At 46.5% G+C, this 17,655-nt stretch overlaps 1 protein-coding gene across 1 annotated transcript in view; it reads left to right on the top strand.

Moving 5' to 3' along the window:
- Positions 1 to 16,936, top strand: part of apof (apolipoprotein F) — a 56,682-nt gene extending 39,746 nt beyond the window's left edge. The window contains exon 2 of the mRNA XM_046342355.1: positions 15,153 to 16,936. Within this exon, the coding sequence (XP_046198311.1) occupies positions 15,200 to 16,522 (1,323 nt within the window). The 5' untranslated portion in view covers positions 15,153 to 15,199 and the 3' untranslated portion in view covers positions 16,523 to 16,936. The remainder of the gene's footprint in view (positions 1 to 15,152) is intronic.
- Positions 16,937 to 17,655: the final 719 nt, after the last annotated feature.

Consider the following 17,655-nt stretch of genomic DNA (forward strand, 5'->3'; position numbering starts at 1 on the left):
TTGGATAGCTAGAGTTGGAGAGTTAGAGAGCTAGATTTGGAGAGCTAGATTTGGAGAGCTAGATTTGGAGAGCTAGATTTGGAGAGCTAGAGTTGGAGAGCTAGAGTTGGAGAGTTAGAGAGATAGAGTTAGAGAGCTAGAGTTGGAGAGCTAGAGTTGGAGAGCTAGAGTTAGAGAGCTAGAGTTAGAGAGCTAGAGTTGGAGAGCTAGAGTTGGAGAGCTAGAGTTAGAGAGCTAGAGTTGGAGAGCTAGAGTTGGAGAGCAAGAGTTGGAGAGGTAGAGTTGGAGAGCTAGAGTTGGATAGCTAGAGTTGGAGAGTTAGAGAGCTAGATTTGGAGAGCTAGATTTGGAGAGCTAGATTTGGAGAGCTAGATTTGGAGAGCTAGAGTTGGAGAGCTAGAGTTGGAGAGCAAGAGTTGGAGAGCTAGAGTTGGAGAGCTAGAGTTGGATAGCTAGAGTTGGAGAACTAGAGTTGGAGAGTTAGAGAGCTAGAGTTAGAGAGCTAGAGTTAGAGAGCTAGAGTTGGAGAGCTAGAGTTGGGGAGCTAGAGTTGGAGAACTAGAGTTGGAGAACTAGAGTTGGAGAACTAGAGTTGGAGAGCTAGATTTGGAGAGCTAGATTTGGAGAGCTAGATTTGGAGAGCTAGATTTGGAGAGCTAGAGTTGGAGAGCTAGAGTTGGAGAGTTAGAGAGCTAGAGTTAGAGAGCTAGAGTTAGAGAGCTAGAGTTGGAGAGCTAGAGTTGGAGAGCTAGAGTTATAGAGCTAGAGTTGGAGAGCTAGATTTGGAGAGCTAGATTTGGAGAGCTAGATTTGGAGAGCTAGAGTTGGAGAGCTAGAGTTGGAGAGCAAGAGTTGGAGAGCAAGAGTTGGAGAGCTAGAGTTGGAGAGCTAGAGTTGGAGAGCTAGAGTTGGAGAGCTAGAGTTGGAGAGCTAGAGTTGGAGAGCTAGAGTTGGAGAGCTAGAGTTGGAGAGCTAGAGTTGGAGAACTAGAGTTGGAGAACTAGAGTTGGAGAGCTAGAGTTGGAGAGCTAGAGTTGGAGAGTTAGAGAGCTAGAGTTAGAGAGCTAGAGTTAGAGAGCTAGAGTTAGAGAGCTAGAGTTGGAGAACTAGAGTTGGAGAACTAGAGTTGGAGAGCTAGAGTTGGAGAGCTAGAGTTGGAGAGTTAGAGTTGGAGAACTAGAGTTGGAGAACTAGAGTTGGAGAGCTAGAGTTGGAGAGCTAGAGTGCTAGAGTTAGAGAGCTAGAGTTAGAGAGATAGAGTTGGAGAGCTAGAGTTGGAGAGCTAGAGTTGGAGAACTAGAGTTGGAGAACTAGAGTTGGAGAGCTAGAGTTGGAGAGCTAGAGTTGGAGAGTTAGAGAGCTAGAGTTAGAGAGCTAGAGTTAGAGAGCTAGAGTTGGAGAGCTAGAGTTAGAGAGCTAGAGTTGGAGAGCTAGATTTGGAGAGCTAGAGTTGGAGAGCTAGAGTTGGAGAGTTAGATAGCTAGAGTTAGAGAGCTAGAGTTGGAGAGCTAGAGTTGGAGAGCTAGAGTTGGAGAGCAAGAGTTGGAGAGCTAGAGTTGGAGAGCTAGAGTTGGAGAGCTAGAGTTGGAGAGCTAGAGTTGGAGAACTAGAGTTGGAGAACTAGAGTGCTAGAGTTAGAGAGCTAGAGTTGGAGAGCTAGAGTTGGAGAGCTAGAGTTGGAGAACTAGAGTTGGAGAACTAGAGTTGGAGAGCTAGAGTTGGAGAACTAGAGTTGGAGAACTAGAGTGCTAGAGTTAGAGAGCTAGAGTTAGAGTTGGAGACTAGAGTTGGAGAGCTAGAGTTGGAGAGCTAGAGTTGGAGAACTAGAGTTGGAGAACTAGAGTTGGAGAGCTAGAGTTGGAGAGCTAGAGTTGGAGAGCTAGAGTTGGAGAGCTAGAGTTGGAGAGCTAGCGTTAGAGAGCTAGAGTTAGAGAGCTAGAGTTAGAGAGCTAGAGTTGGAGAGCTAGAGTTGGAGAGCTAGAGTTGGAGAGCTAGATTTGGAGAGCTAGATTTGGAGAGCTAGATTTGGAGAGCTAGATTTGGAGAGCTAGATTTGGAGAGCTAGAGTTGGAGAGCTAGAGTTGGAGAGTTAGAGAGATAGAGTTAGAGAGCTAGAGTTGGAGAGCTAGAGTTGGAGAGCTAGAGTTGGAGAGTTAGAGAGATAGAGTTAGAGAGCTAGAGTTAGAGAGCTAGAGTTGGAGAGCTAGAGTTGGAGAGCTAGAGTTAGAGAGCTAGAGTTAGAGAGCTAGAGTTGGAGAGCTAGAGTTATAGAGCTAGAGTTATAGAGCTAGATTTGGAGAGCTAGATTTGGAGAGCTAGATTTGGAGAGCTAGAGTTGGAGAGCTAGAGTTGGAGAGCAAGAGTTGGAGAGCAAGAGTTGGAGAGCTAGAGTTGGAGAGCTAGAGTTGGAGAGCTAGAGTTGGAGAACTAGAGTTGGAGAACTAGAGTGCTAGAGTTAGAGAGCTAGAGTTAGAGAGATAGAGTTGGAGAGCTAGAGTTGGAGAGCTAGAGTTGGAGAACTAGAGTTGGAGAACTAGAGTTGGAGAGCTAGAGTTGGAGACCTAGAGTTGGAGAGTTAGAGAGCTAGAGTTAGAGAGCTAGAGTTAGAGAGCTAGAGTTGGAGAGCTAGAGTTAGAGAGCTAGAGTTAGAGAGCTAGAGTTGGAGAGCTAGATTTGGAGAGCTAGATTTGGAGAGCTAGATTTGGAGAGCTAGATTTGGAGAGCTAGAGTTGGAGAGCTAGAGTTGGAGAGTTAGAGAGATAGAGTTAGAGAGCTAGAGTTGGAGAGCTAGAGTTGGAGAGCTAGAGTTGGAGAGTTAGAGAGATAGAGTTAGAGAGCTAGAGTTGGAGAGCTAGAGTTGGAGAGCTAGAGTTAGAGAGCTAGAGTTAGAGAGCTAGAGTTGGAGAGCTAGAGTTGGAGAGCTAGAGTTAGAGAGCTAGAGTTAGAGAGCTAGAGTTGGAGAGCTAGAGTTGGAGAGCAAGAGTTGGAGAGCTAGAGTTGGAGAGCTAGAGTTGGAGAGCTAGAGTTGGATAGCTAGAGTTGGAGAGTTAGAGAGCTAGATTTGGAGAGCTAGATTTGGAGAGCTAGATTTGGAGAGCTAGATTTGGAGAGCTAGAGTTGGAGAGCTAGAGTTGGAGAGCAAGAGTTGGAGAGCTAGAGTTGGAGAGCTAGAGTTGGATAGCTAGAGTTGGAGAACTAGAGTTGGAGAGTTAGAGAGCTAGAGTTAGAGAGCTAGAGTTAGAGAGCTAGAGTTGGAGAGCTAGAGTTGGGGAGCTAGAGTTGGAGAACTAGAGTTGGAGAACTAGAGTTGGAGAACTAGAGTTGGAGAGCTAGAGTTGGAGAGCTAGAGTTGGAGAGCTAGATTTGGAGAGCTAGATTTGGAGAGCTAGATTTGGAGAGCTAGAGTTGGAGAGCTAGAGTTGGAGAGTTAGAGAGCTAGAGTTAGAGAGCTAGAGTTAGAGAGCTAGAGTTGGAGAGCTAGAGTTGGAGAGCTAGAGTTATAGAGCTAGAGTTGGAGAGCTAGATTTGGAGAGCTAGATTTGGAGAGCTAGAGTTGGAGAGCTAGAGCTGGAGAGCTAGAGTTGGAGAGCAAGAGTTGGAGAGCAAGAGTTGGAGAGCTAGAGTTGGAGAGCTAGAGTTGGAGAGCTAGAGTTGGAGAACTAGAGTTGGAGAACTAGAGTGCTAGAGTTAGAGAGCTAGAGTTAGAGAGATAGAGTTGGAGAGCTAGAGTTGGAGAGCTAGAGTTGGAGAACTAGAGTTGGAGAACTAGAGTTGGAGAGCTAGAGTTGGAGAGCTAGAGTTGGAGAGTTAGAGAGCTAGAGTTAGAGAGCTAGAGTTGGAGAGCTAGAGTTAGAGAGCTAGAGTTGGAGAGCTAGATTTGGAGAGCTAGAGTTGGAGAGCTAGAGTTGGAGAGCTAGAGTTGGAGAGTTAGATAGCTAGAGTTAGAGAGCTAGAGTTGGAGAGCTAGAGTTGGAGAACTAGAGTTGGAGAACTAGAGTTGGAGAACTAGAGTTGGAGAGTTAGAGAGCTAGAGTTAGAGAGCTAGAGTTGGAGAGCTAGAGTTGGAGAGCTAGAGTTGGAGAGCAAGAGTTGGAGAGCTAGAGTTGGAGAGCTAGAGTTGGAGAGCTAGAGTTGGAGAGCTAGAGTTGGAGAACTAGAGTGCTAGAGTTAGAGAGCTAGAGTTGGAGAGCTAGAGTTGGAGAGCTAGAGTTGGAGAACTAGAGTTGGAGAACTAGAGTTGGAGAGCTAGAGTTGGAGAGCTAGAGTTGGAGAGCTAGAGTTGGAGAGTTAGAGAGCTAGAGTTAGAGAGCTAGAGTTGGAGAGCTAGAGTTAGAGAGCTAGAGTTGGAGAGCTAGATTTGGAGAGCTAGATTTGGAGAGCTAGATTTGGAGAGCTAGAGTTGGAGAGCTAGAGTTGGAGAGTTAGATAGCTAGAGTTAGAGAGCTAGAGTTGGAGAGCTAGAGTTGGAGAACTAGAGTTGGAGAACTAGAGTTGGAGAACTAGAGTTGGAGAGCTAGAGTTGGAGAGTTAGAGAGCTAGAGTTAGAGAGCTAGAGTTGGAGAGCTAGAGTTAGAGAGCTAGAGTTAGAGAGCTAGAGTTAGAGAGCTAGAGTTAGAGAGCTAGAGTTAGAGAGCTAGATTTGGAGAGCTAGATTTGGAGAGCTAGAGTTGGAGAGCTAGAGTTGGAGAGTTAGAGAGCTAGAGTTGGAGAGCTAGAGTTAGAGAGCTAGAGTTAGAGAGCTAGAGTTGGAGAGCTAGAGTTGGAGAGCTAGAGTTGGAGAGCTAGAGTTGGAGAACTAGAGTTGGAGAACTAGAGTTGGAGAGCTAGAGTTGGAGAGCTAGAGTTGGAGAGCTAGAGTTGGAGAACTAGAGTTGGAGAGCTAGAGTTGGAGAGCTAGAGTTGGAGAGCTAGAGTTGGAGAGTTAGAGAGCTAGAGTTAGAGAGCTAGAGTTGGAGAGCTAGAGTTAGAGAGCTAGAGTTGGAGAGCTAGATTTGGAGAGCTAGATTTGGAGAGCTAGATTTGGAGAGCTAGAGTTGGAGAGCTAGAGTTGGAGAGTTAGATAGCTAGAGTTAGAGAGCTAGAGTTAGAGAGCTAGAGTTGGAGAGCTAGAGTTGGAGAGCTAGAGTTGGAGAACTAGAGTTGGAGAACTAGAGTTGGAGAACTAGAGTTGGAGAACTAGAGTTGGAGTGCTAGAGTTGGAGTGCTAGAGTTGGAGAGTTAGAGAGCTAGAGTTAGAGAGCTAGAGTTGGAGAGCTAGAGTTGGAGAGCTAGAGTTAGAGAGAGTTAGAGAGCTAGAGTTTGGAGAGCTAGATTTGGAGAGCTAGATTTGGAGAGCTAGAGTTGGAGAGCTAGAGTTGGAGAGTTAGAGAGCTAGAGTTGGAGAGCTAGAGTTAGAGAGCTAGAGTTAGAGAGCTAGAGTTGGAGAGCTAGAGTTGGAGAGCTAGAGTTGGAGAGCTAGAGTTGGAGAACTAGAGTTGGAGAACTAGAGTTGGAGAGCTAGAGTTAGAGAGCTAGAGTTGGAGAGCTAGATTTGGAGAGCTAGATTTGGAGAGCTAGATTTGGAGAGCTAGAGTTGGAGAGCTAGAGTTGGTGAACTAGAGTTGGAGAACTAGAGTTGGAGAACTAGATTTGGAGAGCTAGAGTTGGAGAGCTAGAGTTGGAGAGTTAGAGAGATAGAGTTAGAGAGCTAGAGTTGGAGAGCTAGAGTTGGAGAGCTAGAGTTGGAGAGCTAGAGTTAGAGAGCTAGAGTTGGAGAGCTAGAGTTGGAGAGCTAGAGTTAGAGAGCTAGAGTTGGAGAGCTAGAGTTGGAGAGCAAGAGTTGGAGAGCTAGAGTTGGAGAGCTAGAGTTGGAGAGCTAGAGTTGGATAGCTAGAGTTGGATAGCTAGAGTTGGAGAGCTAGATTTGGAGAGCTAGATTTGGAGAGCTAGATTTGGACAGCTAGATTTGGAGAGCTAGAGTTGGAGAGCTAGAGTTGGAGAGCTAGAGTTGGAGAGCTAGAGTTGGATAGCTAGAGTTGGAGAACTAGAGTTGGAGAGTTAGAGAGCTAGAGTTAGAGAGCTAGAGTTAGAGAGCTAGAGTTAGAGAGCTAGAGTTAGAGAGCTAGAGTTGGAGAGCTAGAGTTGGGGAGCTAGAGTTGGAGAACTAGAGTTGGAGAACTAGAGTTGGAGAACTAGAGTTGGAGAGCTAGAGTTGGAGAGCTAGATTTGGAGAGCTAGATTTGGAGAGCTAGATTTGGAGAGCTAGAGTTGGAGAGCTAGAGTTGGAGAGTTAGAGAGCTAGAGTTAGAGAGCTAGAGTTAGAGAGCTAGAGTTGGAGAGCTAGAGTTGGAGAGCTAGAGTTTGGAGAGCTAGAGTTGGAGAGCTAGAGTTGGAGAGCTAGATTTGGAGAGCTAGATTTGGAGAGCTAGAGTTGGAGAGCTAGAGTTGGAGAGCTAGAGTTGGAGAGCAAGAGTTGGAGAGCAAGAGTTGGAGAGCTAGAGTTGGAGAGCTAGAGTTGGAGAGCTAGAGTTGGAGAGCTAGAGTTGGAGAACTAGAGTTGGAGAACTAGAGTGCTAGAGTTAGAGAGCTAGAGTTGGAGAGCTAGAGTTGGAGAGCTAGAGTTGGAGAGCTAGAGTTGGAGAACTAGAGTTGGAGAACTAGAGTTGGAGAGCTAGAGTTGGAGAGCTAGAGTTGGAGAGTTAGAGAGCTAGAGTTAGAGAGCTAGAGTTAGAGAGCTAGAGTTGGAGAGCTAGAGTTAGAGAGCTAGAGTTAGAGAGCTAGAGTTGGAGAGCTAGATTTGGAGAGCTAGAGTTGGAGAGCTAGAGTTGGAGAGTTAGATAGCTAGAGTTAGAGAGCTAGAGTTGGAGAGCTAGAGTTGGAGAGCTAGAGTTGGAGAGCTAGAGTTGGAGAACTAGAGTTGGAGAACTAGAGTTAGAGAGCTAGAGTTGGAGAGCTAGAGTTGGAGAGCTAGAGTTGGAGAGCAAGAGTTGGAGAGCAAGAGTTGGAGAGCAAGAGTTGGAGAGCTAGAGTTGGAGAGCTAGAGTTGGAGAGCTAGAGTTGGAGAGCTAGAGTTGGAGAGCTAGAGTTGGAGAACTAGAGTTGGAGAACTAGAGTGCTAGAGTTAGAGAGCTAGAGTTGGAGAGCTAGAGTTGGAGAGCTAGAGTTGGAGAACTAGAGTTGGAGAACTAGAGTTGGAGAGCTAGATTTGGAGAGCTAGAGTTGGAGAGCTAGAGTTGGAGAGTTAGATAGCTAGAGTTAGAGAGCTAGAGTTAGAGAGCTAGAGTTGGAGAGCTAGAGTTGGAGAGCTAGAGTTGGAGAGCTAGAGTTGGAGAGCTAGAGTTGGAGAACTAGAGTTGGAGAACTAGAGTTGGAGAGCTAGAGTTGGAGAGTTAGAGAGCTAGAGTTAGAGAGCTAGAGTTAGAGAGCTAGAGTTAGAGAGATAGAGTTAGAGAGCTAGAGTTAGAGAGCTAGAGTTAGAGAGCTAGAGTTGGAGAGCTAGATTTGGAGAGTTAGAGAGCTAGAGTTAGAGAGCTAGAGTTGGAGAGCTAGAGTTGGAGAGCTAGAGTTGGAGAGCTAGAGTTGGAGAGCTAGAGTGCTAGAGTTAGAGAGCTAGAGTTGGAGAGCTAGAGTTGGAGAGCTAGAGTTGGAGAGCTAGAGTTGGAGAGCTAGAGTTGGAGAGCTAGAGTGCTAGAGTTAGAGAGCTAGAGTTGGAGAGCTAGAGTTGGAGAGCTAGAGTTGGAGAGCTAGAGTTGGAGAGCTAGAGTTGGAGAACTAGAGTTGGAGAACTAGAGTTGGAGAGCTAGAGTTGGAGAGCTAGAGTTGGAGAGCTAGAGTTGGAGAGCTAGAGTTGGAGAGTTAGAGAGCTAGAGTTGGAGAGCTAGAGTTGGAGAGCTAGAGTTAGAGAGCTAGAGTTGGAGAGCTAGATTTGGAGAGCTAGATTTGGAGAGCTAGAGTTGGAGAGCTAGAGTTGGAGAGTTAGAGAGCTAGAGTTAGAGAGCTAGAGTTGGAGAGCTAGAGTTGGAGAGCTAGAGTTGGAGAACTAGAGTTGGAGAACTAGAGTTGGAGAGCTAGAGTTGGAGAGTTAGAGAGCTAGAGTTAGAGAGCTAGAGTTGGAGAGCTAGAGTTAGAGAGATAGAGTTAGAGAGCTAGAGTTAGAGAGCTAGAGTTATAGAGCTAGAGTTAGAGAGCTAGAGTTAGAGAGCTAGAGTTAGAGAGCTAGAGTTGGAGAGCTAGAGTTGGAGAGCTAGAGTTGGAGAGTTAGAGAGCTAGAGTTGGAGAGCTAGAGTTGGAGAGCTAGAGTTAGAGAGCTAGAGTTGGAGAGCTAGATTTGGAGAGCTAGATTTGGAGAGCTAGAGTTGGAGAGCTAGAGTTGGAGAGTTAGAGAGCTAGAGTTAGAGAGCTAGAGTTGGAGAGCTAGAGTTGGAGAGCTAGAGTTGGAGAACTAGAGTTGGAGAACTAGAGTTGGAGAGCTAGAGTTGGAGAGTTAGAGAGCTAGAGTTAGAGAGCTAGAGTTGGAGAGCTAGAGTTAGAGAGATAGAGTTAGAGAGCTAGAGTTAGAGAGCTAGAGTTATAGAGCTAGAGTTAGAGAGCTAGAGTTAGAGAGCTAGAGTTAGAGAGCTAGAGTTGGAGAGCTAGATGTGGAGAGCTAGATTTGGAGAGCTAGAGTTGGAGAGCTAGAGTTGGAGAGTTAGAGAGCTAGAGTTAGAGAGCTAGAGTTGGAGAGCTAGAGTTAGAGAGCTAGAGTTGGAGAGCTAGAGTTGGAGAGCTAGAGTTAGAGAGCTAGAGTTAGAGAGCTAGAGTTGGAGAGCTAGATTTGGAGAGCTAGAGTTGGAGAGCTAGAGTTGGAGAGCTAGAGTTAGAGAGCTAGAGTTGGAGAGCTAGAGTTAGAGAGCTAGAGTTAGAGAGCTAGAGTTGGAGAGCTAGATTTGGAGAGCTAGATTTGGAGAGCTAGAGTTGGAAAGCTAGTTAGAGAGCTATAGTTGGAGATTTAGAGAGCTAGAGTTGGAGAGCTAGATTTGGAGAGCTAGATTTGGAGAGCTAGATTTGGAGAGCTAGAGTTAGAGAGCTAGAGTTGGAGCGCTATATTTGGAGAGCTAGATTTGTAGAGCTAGAGTTGGAGAGCTAGAGTTGGAGAGTTAGAGAGCTAGAGTTAGAGAGCTAGAGTTGGAGAGCTAGAGTTAGAGAGCTAGAGTTGGAGAGCTAGAATTGGAGAGCTAGAGTTAGAGAGCTAGAGTTATAGAGCTAGAATTGGAGAGCTAGAGTTAGAGAGCTAGAGTTGGAGCGCTATATTTGGAGAGCTAGATTTGGAGAGCTAGAGTTGGAGAGCTAGAGTTGGAGAGTTAGAGAGCTAGAGTTGGAGAGCTAGAGTTAGAGAGCTAGAGTTGGAGAGCTAGAATTGGAGAGCTAGAGTTAGAGAGCTAGAGTTATAGAGCTAGAACTGGAGAGCTAGAGTTAGAGAGCTAGAGTTGGAGAGCTAGATTTGGAGAGCTAGAGTTAGAGAGCTAGAGTTAGAGAGCTAGAGTTATAGAGCTAGAGTTGGAGAGCTAGAGTTGGAGAGCTAGAGTTGGAGAGCTAGAGTTGGAGAACTAGAGTTGGAGAACTAGAGTTGGAGAGTTAGAGAGCTAGAGTTAGAGAGCTAGAGTTAGAGAGCTAGAGTTAGAGAGCTAGAGTTAGAGAGCTAGAGTTGGAGAGCTAGATTTGGAGAGCTAGAGTTGGAAAACTAGAGTTAGAGAGCTATAGTTGGAGATTTAGAGAGCTAGAGTTTGAGAGCTAGAGTTATAGAGCTAGAGTTGGAGAGCTAGATTTAGAGAGCTAGAGTTAGAGAGCTAGAGCTAGAGTTAGAGAGCTAGAGTTAGAGAGCTAGAGTTGTAGAGTTAGAGAGCTAGAGTTGGAGAGCTAGAGTTGGAGAACTAGAGTTGGAGAACTAGAGTTGGAGAGCTAGAGTTGGAGAGCTAGATTTGGAGAGCTAGATTTGGAGAGCTAGAGTTGGAGAGTTAGAGAGCTAGAGTTAGAGAGCTAGAGTTAGAGAGCTAGAGTTAGAGAGCTAGAGTTGGGGAGCTAGAGTTGGGGAGCTAGAGTTGGAGAGCTAGAGTTTGAGAGCAAGATTTGGAGAACTAGAGTTGGAGAGTTAGAGAGCTAGAGTTAGAGAGCTAGAGTTAGAGAGCTAGAGTTGGAGAGCTAGAGTTGGAGAACTAGAGTTGGAGAACTAGAGTTGGAGAGCTAGAGTTTGAGAGCTAGAGTTGGAGAGCTAGAGTTGGAGAGCTAGATTTGGAGAGCTAGAGTTGGAGAGCTAGAGTTGGAGAGTTAGAGTTGGAGAGCTAGAGTTGGAGAGCTAGATTTGGAGAGCTAGAGTTAGAGAGCTAGAGTTAGAGAGCTAGAGTTGGAGCGCTATATTTGGAGAGCTAGATTTGGAGAGCTAGAGTTGGAGAGCTAGAGTTGGAGAGCTAGAGTTGGAGAGTTAGAGAGCTAGAGTTAGAGAGCTAGAGTTGGAGAGCTAGAGTTAGAGAGCTAGAGTTGGAGAGCTAGAATTGGAGAGCTAGAGTTAGAGAGCTAGAGTTATAGAGCTAGAATTGGAGAGCTAGAGTTAGAGAGCTAGAGTTGGAGCGCTATATTTGGAGAGCTAGATTTGGAGAGCTAGAGTTGGAGAGCTAGAGTTGGAGAGTTAGAGAGCTAGAGTTAGAGAGCTAGAGTTGGAGAGCTAGAGTTAGAGAGCTAGAGTTGGAGAGCTAGAATTGGAGAGCTAGAGTTAGAGAGCTAGAGTTATAGAGCTAGAATTGGAGAGCTAGAGTTAGAGAGCTAGAGTTGGAGAGCTAGATTTGGAGAGCTAGAGTTAGAGAGCTAGAGTTATAGAGCTAGAGTTGGAGAGCTAGAGTTGGAGAGCTAGAGTTGGAGAGCTAGAGTTGGAGAACTAGAGTTGGAGAACTAGAGTTGGAGAGCTAGAGTTAGAGAGCTAGAGTTAGAGAACTAGAGTTGGAGAGCTAGAGTTAGAGAGCTAGAATTAGAGAGCTAGAGTTGGAGAGTTAGAGTTGGAGAGCTAGAGTTAGAGAGCTAGAGTTGGAGAGCTAGAGTTGGAGATTTAGAGAGCTAGAGTTTGAGAGCTAGAGTTGGAGAGCTAGAGTTGGAGAGCTAGATTTAGAGAGCTAGAGTTAGAGAGCTAGAGCTAGAGTTAGAGAGCTAGAGTTAGAGAGCTAGAGTTGAGAGTTAGAGAGCTAGAGTTAGAGAGCTAGAGTTGGAGAACTAGAGTTGGAGAACTAGAGTTGGAGAGCTAGAGTTGGAGAGCTAGATTTGGAGAGCTAGAGTTTTGGAGAGCTAGAGTTGGAGAGCTAGAGTTAGAGAGCTAGAGTTAGAGAGCTAGAGTTAGAGAGTTAGAGTTAGAGAGCTAGAGTTGGAGAGCTAGAGTTGGAGAGCTAGAGTTGGAGAGCTAGAGTTGGAGAACTAGAGTTGGAGAAGCTAGAGTTGGAGAGTAGATTTGGAGAGCTAGAGTTAGAGAGCTAGAGTTAGAGAGCTAGAGTTGGAGAGCTAGAGTTGGAGAGCTAGAGTTGGAGAACTAGAGTTGGAGAGCTAGAGTTGGAGAGCTAGAGTTGGAGAGCTAGAGTTGGAGAGCTAGATTTGGAGAGCTAGAGTTGGAGAGCTAGAGTTGGAGAGCTAGAGTTGGAGAGCTAGAGTTGGAGAGCTAGATTTGGAGAGCTAGAGTTAGAGAGCTAGAGTTAGAGAGCTAGAGTTGGAGAGCTAGAGTTGGAGAGCTAGATTTGGAGAGCTAGAGTTGGAGAGCTAGAGTTGGAGAGCTAGAGTTGGAGAGCTAGAGTTAGAGCTAGAGTTAGAGAGCTAGAGTTGGAGAGCTAGAGTTAGAGAGCTAGAGTTGGAGAGCTAGAGAGTTGGAGAGCTAGAGTTGGAGAGCTAGAGTTGGAGAGCTAGAGTTGGAGAGCTAGAGTTGGAGAGCTAGAGTTGGAGAGCTAGAGTTGGAGAGCTAGATTTGGAGAGCTAGAGTTGGAGAGCTAGAGTTGGAGAGTTAGAGAGCTAGAGTTAGAGAGCTAGAGTTGGAGAGCTAGAGTTAGAGAGCTAGAGTTGGAGAGCTAGAGTTGGAGAGCTAGAGTTAGAGAGCTAGAGTTGGAGAGCTAGAGTTGGAGAGCTAGAGTTAGAGAGCTAGAGTTGGAGAGCTAGATTTGGAGAGCTAGAGTTAGAGAGCTAGAGTTGGAGAGCTAGAGTTGGAGAGCTAGAGTTGGAGAGCTAGAGTTGGAGAGCTAGAGTTGGAGAACTAGAGTTGGAGAACTAGAGTTGGAGAGTTAGAGAGCTAGAGTTAGAGAGCTAGAGTTAGAGAACTAGAGTTGGAGAGCTAGAGTTAGAGAGCTAGAATTAGAGAGCTAGAGTTGGAGAGTTAGAGTTGGAGAGCTAGAGTTAGAGAGCTAGAGTTGGAGAGCTAGAGTTGGAGAGGTAAAGTTAGAGAGCTAGGGTTAGAGAGCTAGAGTTGGAGAGCTAGAGTTGGAGAGCTAGAGTTGGAGAGCTAGAGTTAGAGAGCTAGAGTTAGAGAGCTAGAGTTGGAGAGCTAGATTTGGAGAGCTAGAGTTGGAGAGTTAGAGAGCTAGAGTTAGAGAGCTAGAGTTAGAGAGCTAGAGTTAGAGAACTAGAGTTGGAGAGCTAGAGCTGGAGAGCTAGAATTGGAGAGCTAGAGTTAGAGAGCTAGAGTTATAGAGCTAGAATTGGAGAGCTAGAGTTAGAGAGCTAGAGTTAGAGAGCTAGAGTTGGAGAGCTAGAGTTGGAGAGCTAGAGTTAGAGAGCTAGAGTTGGAGAGCTAGAGTTGGAGAGCTAGAGTTGGAGAACTAGAGTTGGAGAACTAGAGTTGGAGAACTAGAGTTGGAGAGCTAGAGTTGGAGAGCTAGATTTGGAGAGCTAGATTTGGAGAGCTAGAGTTGGAGAGCTAGAGTTGGAGAGTTAGAGAGCTAGAGTTAGAGAGCTAGAGTTAGATAGCTAGAGTTAGAGAGCTAGAGTTAGAGAGCTAGAGTTGGAGAGCTAGAGTTGGAGAGCTAGAGTTGGAGAGCTAGATTTGGAGAGCTAGATTTGGAGAGCTAGAGTTGGAGAGCTAGAGTTGGAGAGTTAGAGAGCTAGAGTTAGAGAGCTAGAGTTAGAGAGCTAGAGTTAGAGAGCTAGAGTTGGAGAGCTAGAGTTGGAGAGCTAGAGTTGGAGAGCTAGAGTTGGAGAACTAGAGTTGGAGAACTAGAGTTGGAGAACTAGAGTTGGAGAGTTAGAGAGCTAGAGTTAGAGAGCTAGAGTTAGAGAGCTAGAGTTAGAGAGCTAGAGTTGGAGAGCTAGAGTTGGAGAGCTAGAGTTGGAGAGCTAGAGTTGGAGAACTAGAGTTGGAGAGCTAGAGTTGGAGAGCTAGAGTTGGAGAGCTAGAGTTGGAGAGCTAGAGTTGGAGAGCTAGATTTGGAGAGCTAGAGTTGGAGAGCTAGAGTTGGAGAGTTAGAGAGCTAGAGTTGGAGAGCTAGAGTTGGAGAGCTAGAGTTGGAGAGCTAGATTTGGAGAACTAGAGTTGGAGAACTAGAGTTGGAGAGTTAGAGAGCTAGAGTTAGAGAGCTAAAGTTAGAGAGCTAGAGTTGGAGAGCTAGAGTAGGAGAACTAGAGTTGGAGAACTAGAGTTGGAGAACTAGAGTTGGAGAACTAGAGTTGGAGAACTAGAGTTGGAGAGTTAGAGAGCTAGAGTTAGAGAGCTAGAGTTGGAGACCTAGAGTTATAGAGCTAGAGTTATAGAGCTAGAGTTAGAGAGCTAGAGTTGGAGAGCTAGAGTTGGAGAGCTAGAGTTAGAGAGCTAGATTTGGAGCTAGAGTCGGAGAGCTAGAGTTGGAGAGCTAGAGTTGGAGAGCTAGATTTGGAGAGCTAGATTTGGAGAGCTAGATTTGGAGAGCTAGAGTTGGAGAGCTAGAGAGCTAGAGTTAGAGAGCTAGAGTTAGAGAGCTAGAGTTAGAGAGCTAGAGTTAGAGAGCTAGAGTTGGAGAGCTAGAGTTGGAGAGCTAGAGTTGGAGAGCTAGAGTTGGAGAGCTAGAGTTGGAGAGCTAGATTTGGAGAGCTAGAGTTGGAGAGCTAGAGTTGGAGAGTTAGAGAGCTAGAGTTGGAGAGCTAGAGTTGGAGAGCTAGAGTTGGAGAGCTAGATTAGGAGAACTAGAGTTGGAGAACTAGAGTTGGAGAGTTAGAGAGCTAGAGTTAGAGAGCTAGAGTTAGAGAGCTAGAGTTGGAGAGCTAGAGTTGGAGAATGAGAGTTGGAGAACTAGAGTTGGAGAACTAGAGTTGGAGAGCTAGAGTTGGAGAGTTAGAGAGCTAGAGTTAGAGAGCTAGAGTTGGAGACCTAGAGTTATAGAGCTAGAGTTATAGAGCTAGAGTTAGAGAGCTAGAGTTGGAGAGCTAGAGTTAGAGAGCTAGAGTTGGAGAGCTAGAGTTGGAGAGCTAGATTTGGAGAGCTAGATTTGGAGAGCTAGAGTCGGAGAGCTAGAGTTGGAGAGCTAGAGTTGGAGAGCTAGAGTTGGAGAGCTAGATTTGGAGAGCTAGATTTGGAGAGCTAGATTTGGAGAGCTAGAGTTGGAGAGCTAGAGTTGGAGAGTTAGAGAGCTAGAGTTAGAGAGCTAGAGTTAGAGAGCTAGAGTCGGAGAGCTAGAGTCGGAGAGCTAGAGTCGGAGAGCTAGAGTCGGAGAGCTAGAGTCGGAGAGCTAGAGTTAGAGAGCTAGAGTTGGAGAGCTAGAGTTGGAGAGCTAGAGTTGGAGAGCTAGAGTTAGAGAGCTAGAGTTAGAGAGCTAGAGGTAGAGAGCTAGAGTTGGAGAGCTAGAGGTAGAGAGCTAGAGGTAGAGAGCTAGAGTTAGAGAGCTAGAGGTAGAGAGCTGGAGTTGGAGAGCTAGAGTCGGGAGCTAGAGTCGGGAGCTAGAGTCAGAGAGCTAGAGTTGGAGAGCTAGAGTTGGAGAGCTAGAGTTGGAGAGCTAGAGTTGGAGAGCTAGAGTTGGAGAGCTAGAGTTGGAGAGCTAGAGTTGGAGAGCTAGAGTTGGCAAAAAGCCAGTTGGAGTGTTTGCCCCTTTACAAGCCAAAGTGAATCGTTGGTTTTGACAAATAACAATTATTGAGTTGAAGTTCATTTAAACGTGCTATTTAAAAAAACATTGATTTTGACTGACTGTGTACCTCAATGTCTTCCCCAGATTCCCGTGTGCAGCTGGACTGGAATAGAACTCTCACAGGCAAAATTATGCATCCTAAGATCAAGTGGCTGTTTCTGATCCAACTACTGCTGATTGAACAGGCTCTGTGTAGGACACCAACTCCCCCTGCTCTGAAGAACACTCCGGCCTTCAAGACCTCTGTCTTAGGGGAGGGGGACACTATCAAAAAGGGGAAGCAGTTGCTCCTTGGGTCCCAGACCCAGCTTGGGCTTCCATTAGGTGCAGCGGAGAGTGCGGCCCCTGAAGAGTGGGTGGTGCAGGATGAGGCCAGGGCACAGTCTGCTCAGCGTGTCGTCACCACACTCAAGGCCAAGCTGCAGGGCAGAATCCTCATCCAGGCCAACACCAGCTGTGAGGAGTTGCTGTCTGCCTCCACCCTGCAGGACCCCTCCTCCGCCCTGTTGCCCCGGGAGCTCCTGGGCCTCTCCCTAGTGCCCGTGTTGGTGGTGGCAGGCTGTCCCCGGGAGGCCCAGACCCTGGTGCTCAGGCTGTACAACCTGCTGGGGGTGGAGGACACTGAGGAGCTCCTCATAGAGGTGGAGAGTCTGATGGCGAGTGGAGCACCCCATCCCAGAGCCACAACACCCCCTGCCTCACATGTGGGGAAGGTCCAAGCAGAGCGCCACCTCCAGGCAGTGATGTTCAACATCCAGCAGCTGGCCAGGGCTGGGGAGGGCCATAGGGGACAGGGGGCCTCTGGAAAGGGGAAGCAAGAGCAGTGTCAGGGCTGGACCAGGGTGAATGGGACCCTGCTGTTAGGGGATGCGATGGAGGGAGCCACAGGGGGGCTGGAGGAGGCGATAAGGGCCTGTGAGAGCCAAGGGTCCATGTGTGCGGGTGTGTCCCGTAACAGAGGGCAGTACCAGGCAGTTCTGAAGCCAGGCAGCCGGGTGGTGCCTTCTGAGGACTCTGACTCAGAATGCTGGATTCGACAATGCCAGGTGCAGGAGGAGAAGTCACCTGTGGCCTCAGGGCGGCGGGCGGGGCGGGCGCGGCGCAGCCTCCAGCGGAACTGCGTCAACAAGAAGGAGGAGCGGGTGTACAACGTGGTGGAGTGGATCCCTGTCGTCAGCACCCTTTACAACCTGGGCACGGCCGTCTACTACACCTCTGTCAACTGCTCCGAGATGGCCAAGGAGAGAGCCATCCTCAGCGCCGTCGACCTTGGCACAGACGCCCTTATGGCCGTCACTGGGGGAACAGTGGGTGTAGCGGGCTACGTTGCCGGGGCAGGCGTGAAGACGGGGGTGAAGGCTGGGATCAAGTACCTGCTGTCCTCCATGAAACAGCATGAGGACCTTATAGTTAATGAGTACAGTTGGGAGGAGGGAGTCATTACCATACAGTAAACAGCCAGTAGCCTGGTAGGTAGTCAGATATGATTTTGCTTCAGCCAATGGCATCATAAAGAGATGTGGCGACCAGGAAGTGGTCTCAGGGACCACCTTGACCTCTACTCCACCCCATCCTCTCAACCCAAACCCCTCCTCTCCTCCTTCAGCATTATTGGTCAGGTCAGACTCAATTTCCACCTCTGATACTTCAAGTGCAGGGACTATTGTAACGGTACTACTAATCAGTTGATGTGTTGTTGTTCTGCCTCCTCTGGAAACAGATGGAGCAAAATTCAAGCTGGCTATTTGTAAAAATAAACTCATTGATTTATAAGCAACTTTTCATTGGCATGAAAGTGTGCAAATGCCCTTGAAAAAAATCATTGATTGATTAAATTATCATTCTAGCTAGTTGTTTTTTTACGACTACTTTTGAGTGTCTTCTTTGACCAAATCCATAACTTCATCATTATATCAGGTAAGAATGAGTCATGACTGATTGAATATAAACTTTTAGCTTAGTCATTGCAAAGGAATTCACAACACTTTTCCAGAGCCTTTCAATGTGTTTTTTTTCACTGCAAATTGATTGGACAAAACACAGGTAGGGGAGAGGGGGTAAGTTGAGACATTTTGTACATTCTGCATCACTCCGTCAAGAGAAATATAGTATTCTTTCTAACAAAGATATCTACATATATTTCAGGATGTTGTGTATCCCTGGAAATAATGAGAATTCATGGAAAAATTAAAGTTTTTTAAACATAGCTTGTCCAAAAAAAAGGTATCTTGGCACAATTTACCCGGGTATGGGGTAATTTGAGCCACGAAAGGGAGTAAGTTAAGCCGCCTACACATTTCTGTACTGAATTCAATATAGCCACTACCTTTTTAAAAACATGTCTATCTTTATTTCTGAAACACAATTCAACACATTTTTTTGTCTTTGAATCATTTTAAGCATCTTTGAACACATGCTTAAGACCTAACAAAGACGTTGTACTTTTTTAAAACACTTTTAACATGGGCCAGGCCCTGATGTTACCTCATCTCCCAGCAATAATACCTTGCATTATGTCTGAGTAGAAAACTTGCTCAACTTGCCATTAGCTCAACCATTGCCCACCCAGCTACAAGGATGCACTTTT

This window comes from Oncorhynchus gorbuscha, linkage group LG03 (genome assembly GCF_021184085.1).
Source record: "Oncorhynchus gorbuscha isolate QuinsamMale2020 ecotype Even-year linkage group LG03, OgorEven_v1.0, whole genome shotgun sequence".
NCBI classification, from domain to species: Eukaryota; Metazoa; Chordata; class Actinopteri; order Salmoniformes; family Salmonidae; genus Oncorhynchus; species Oncorhynchus gorbuscha.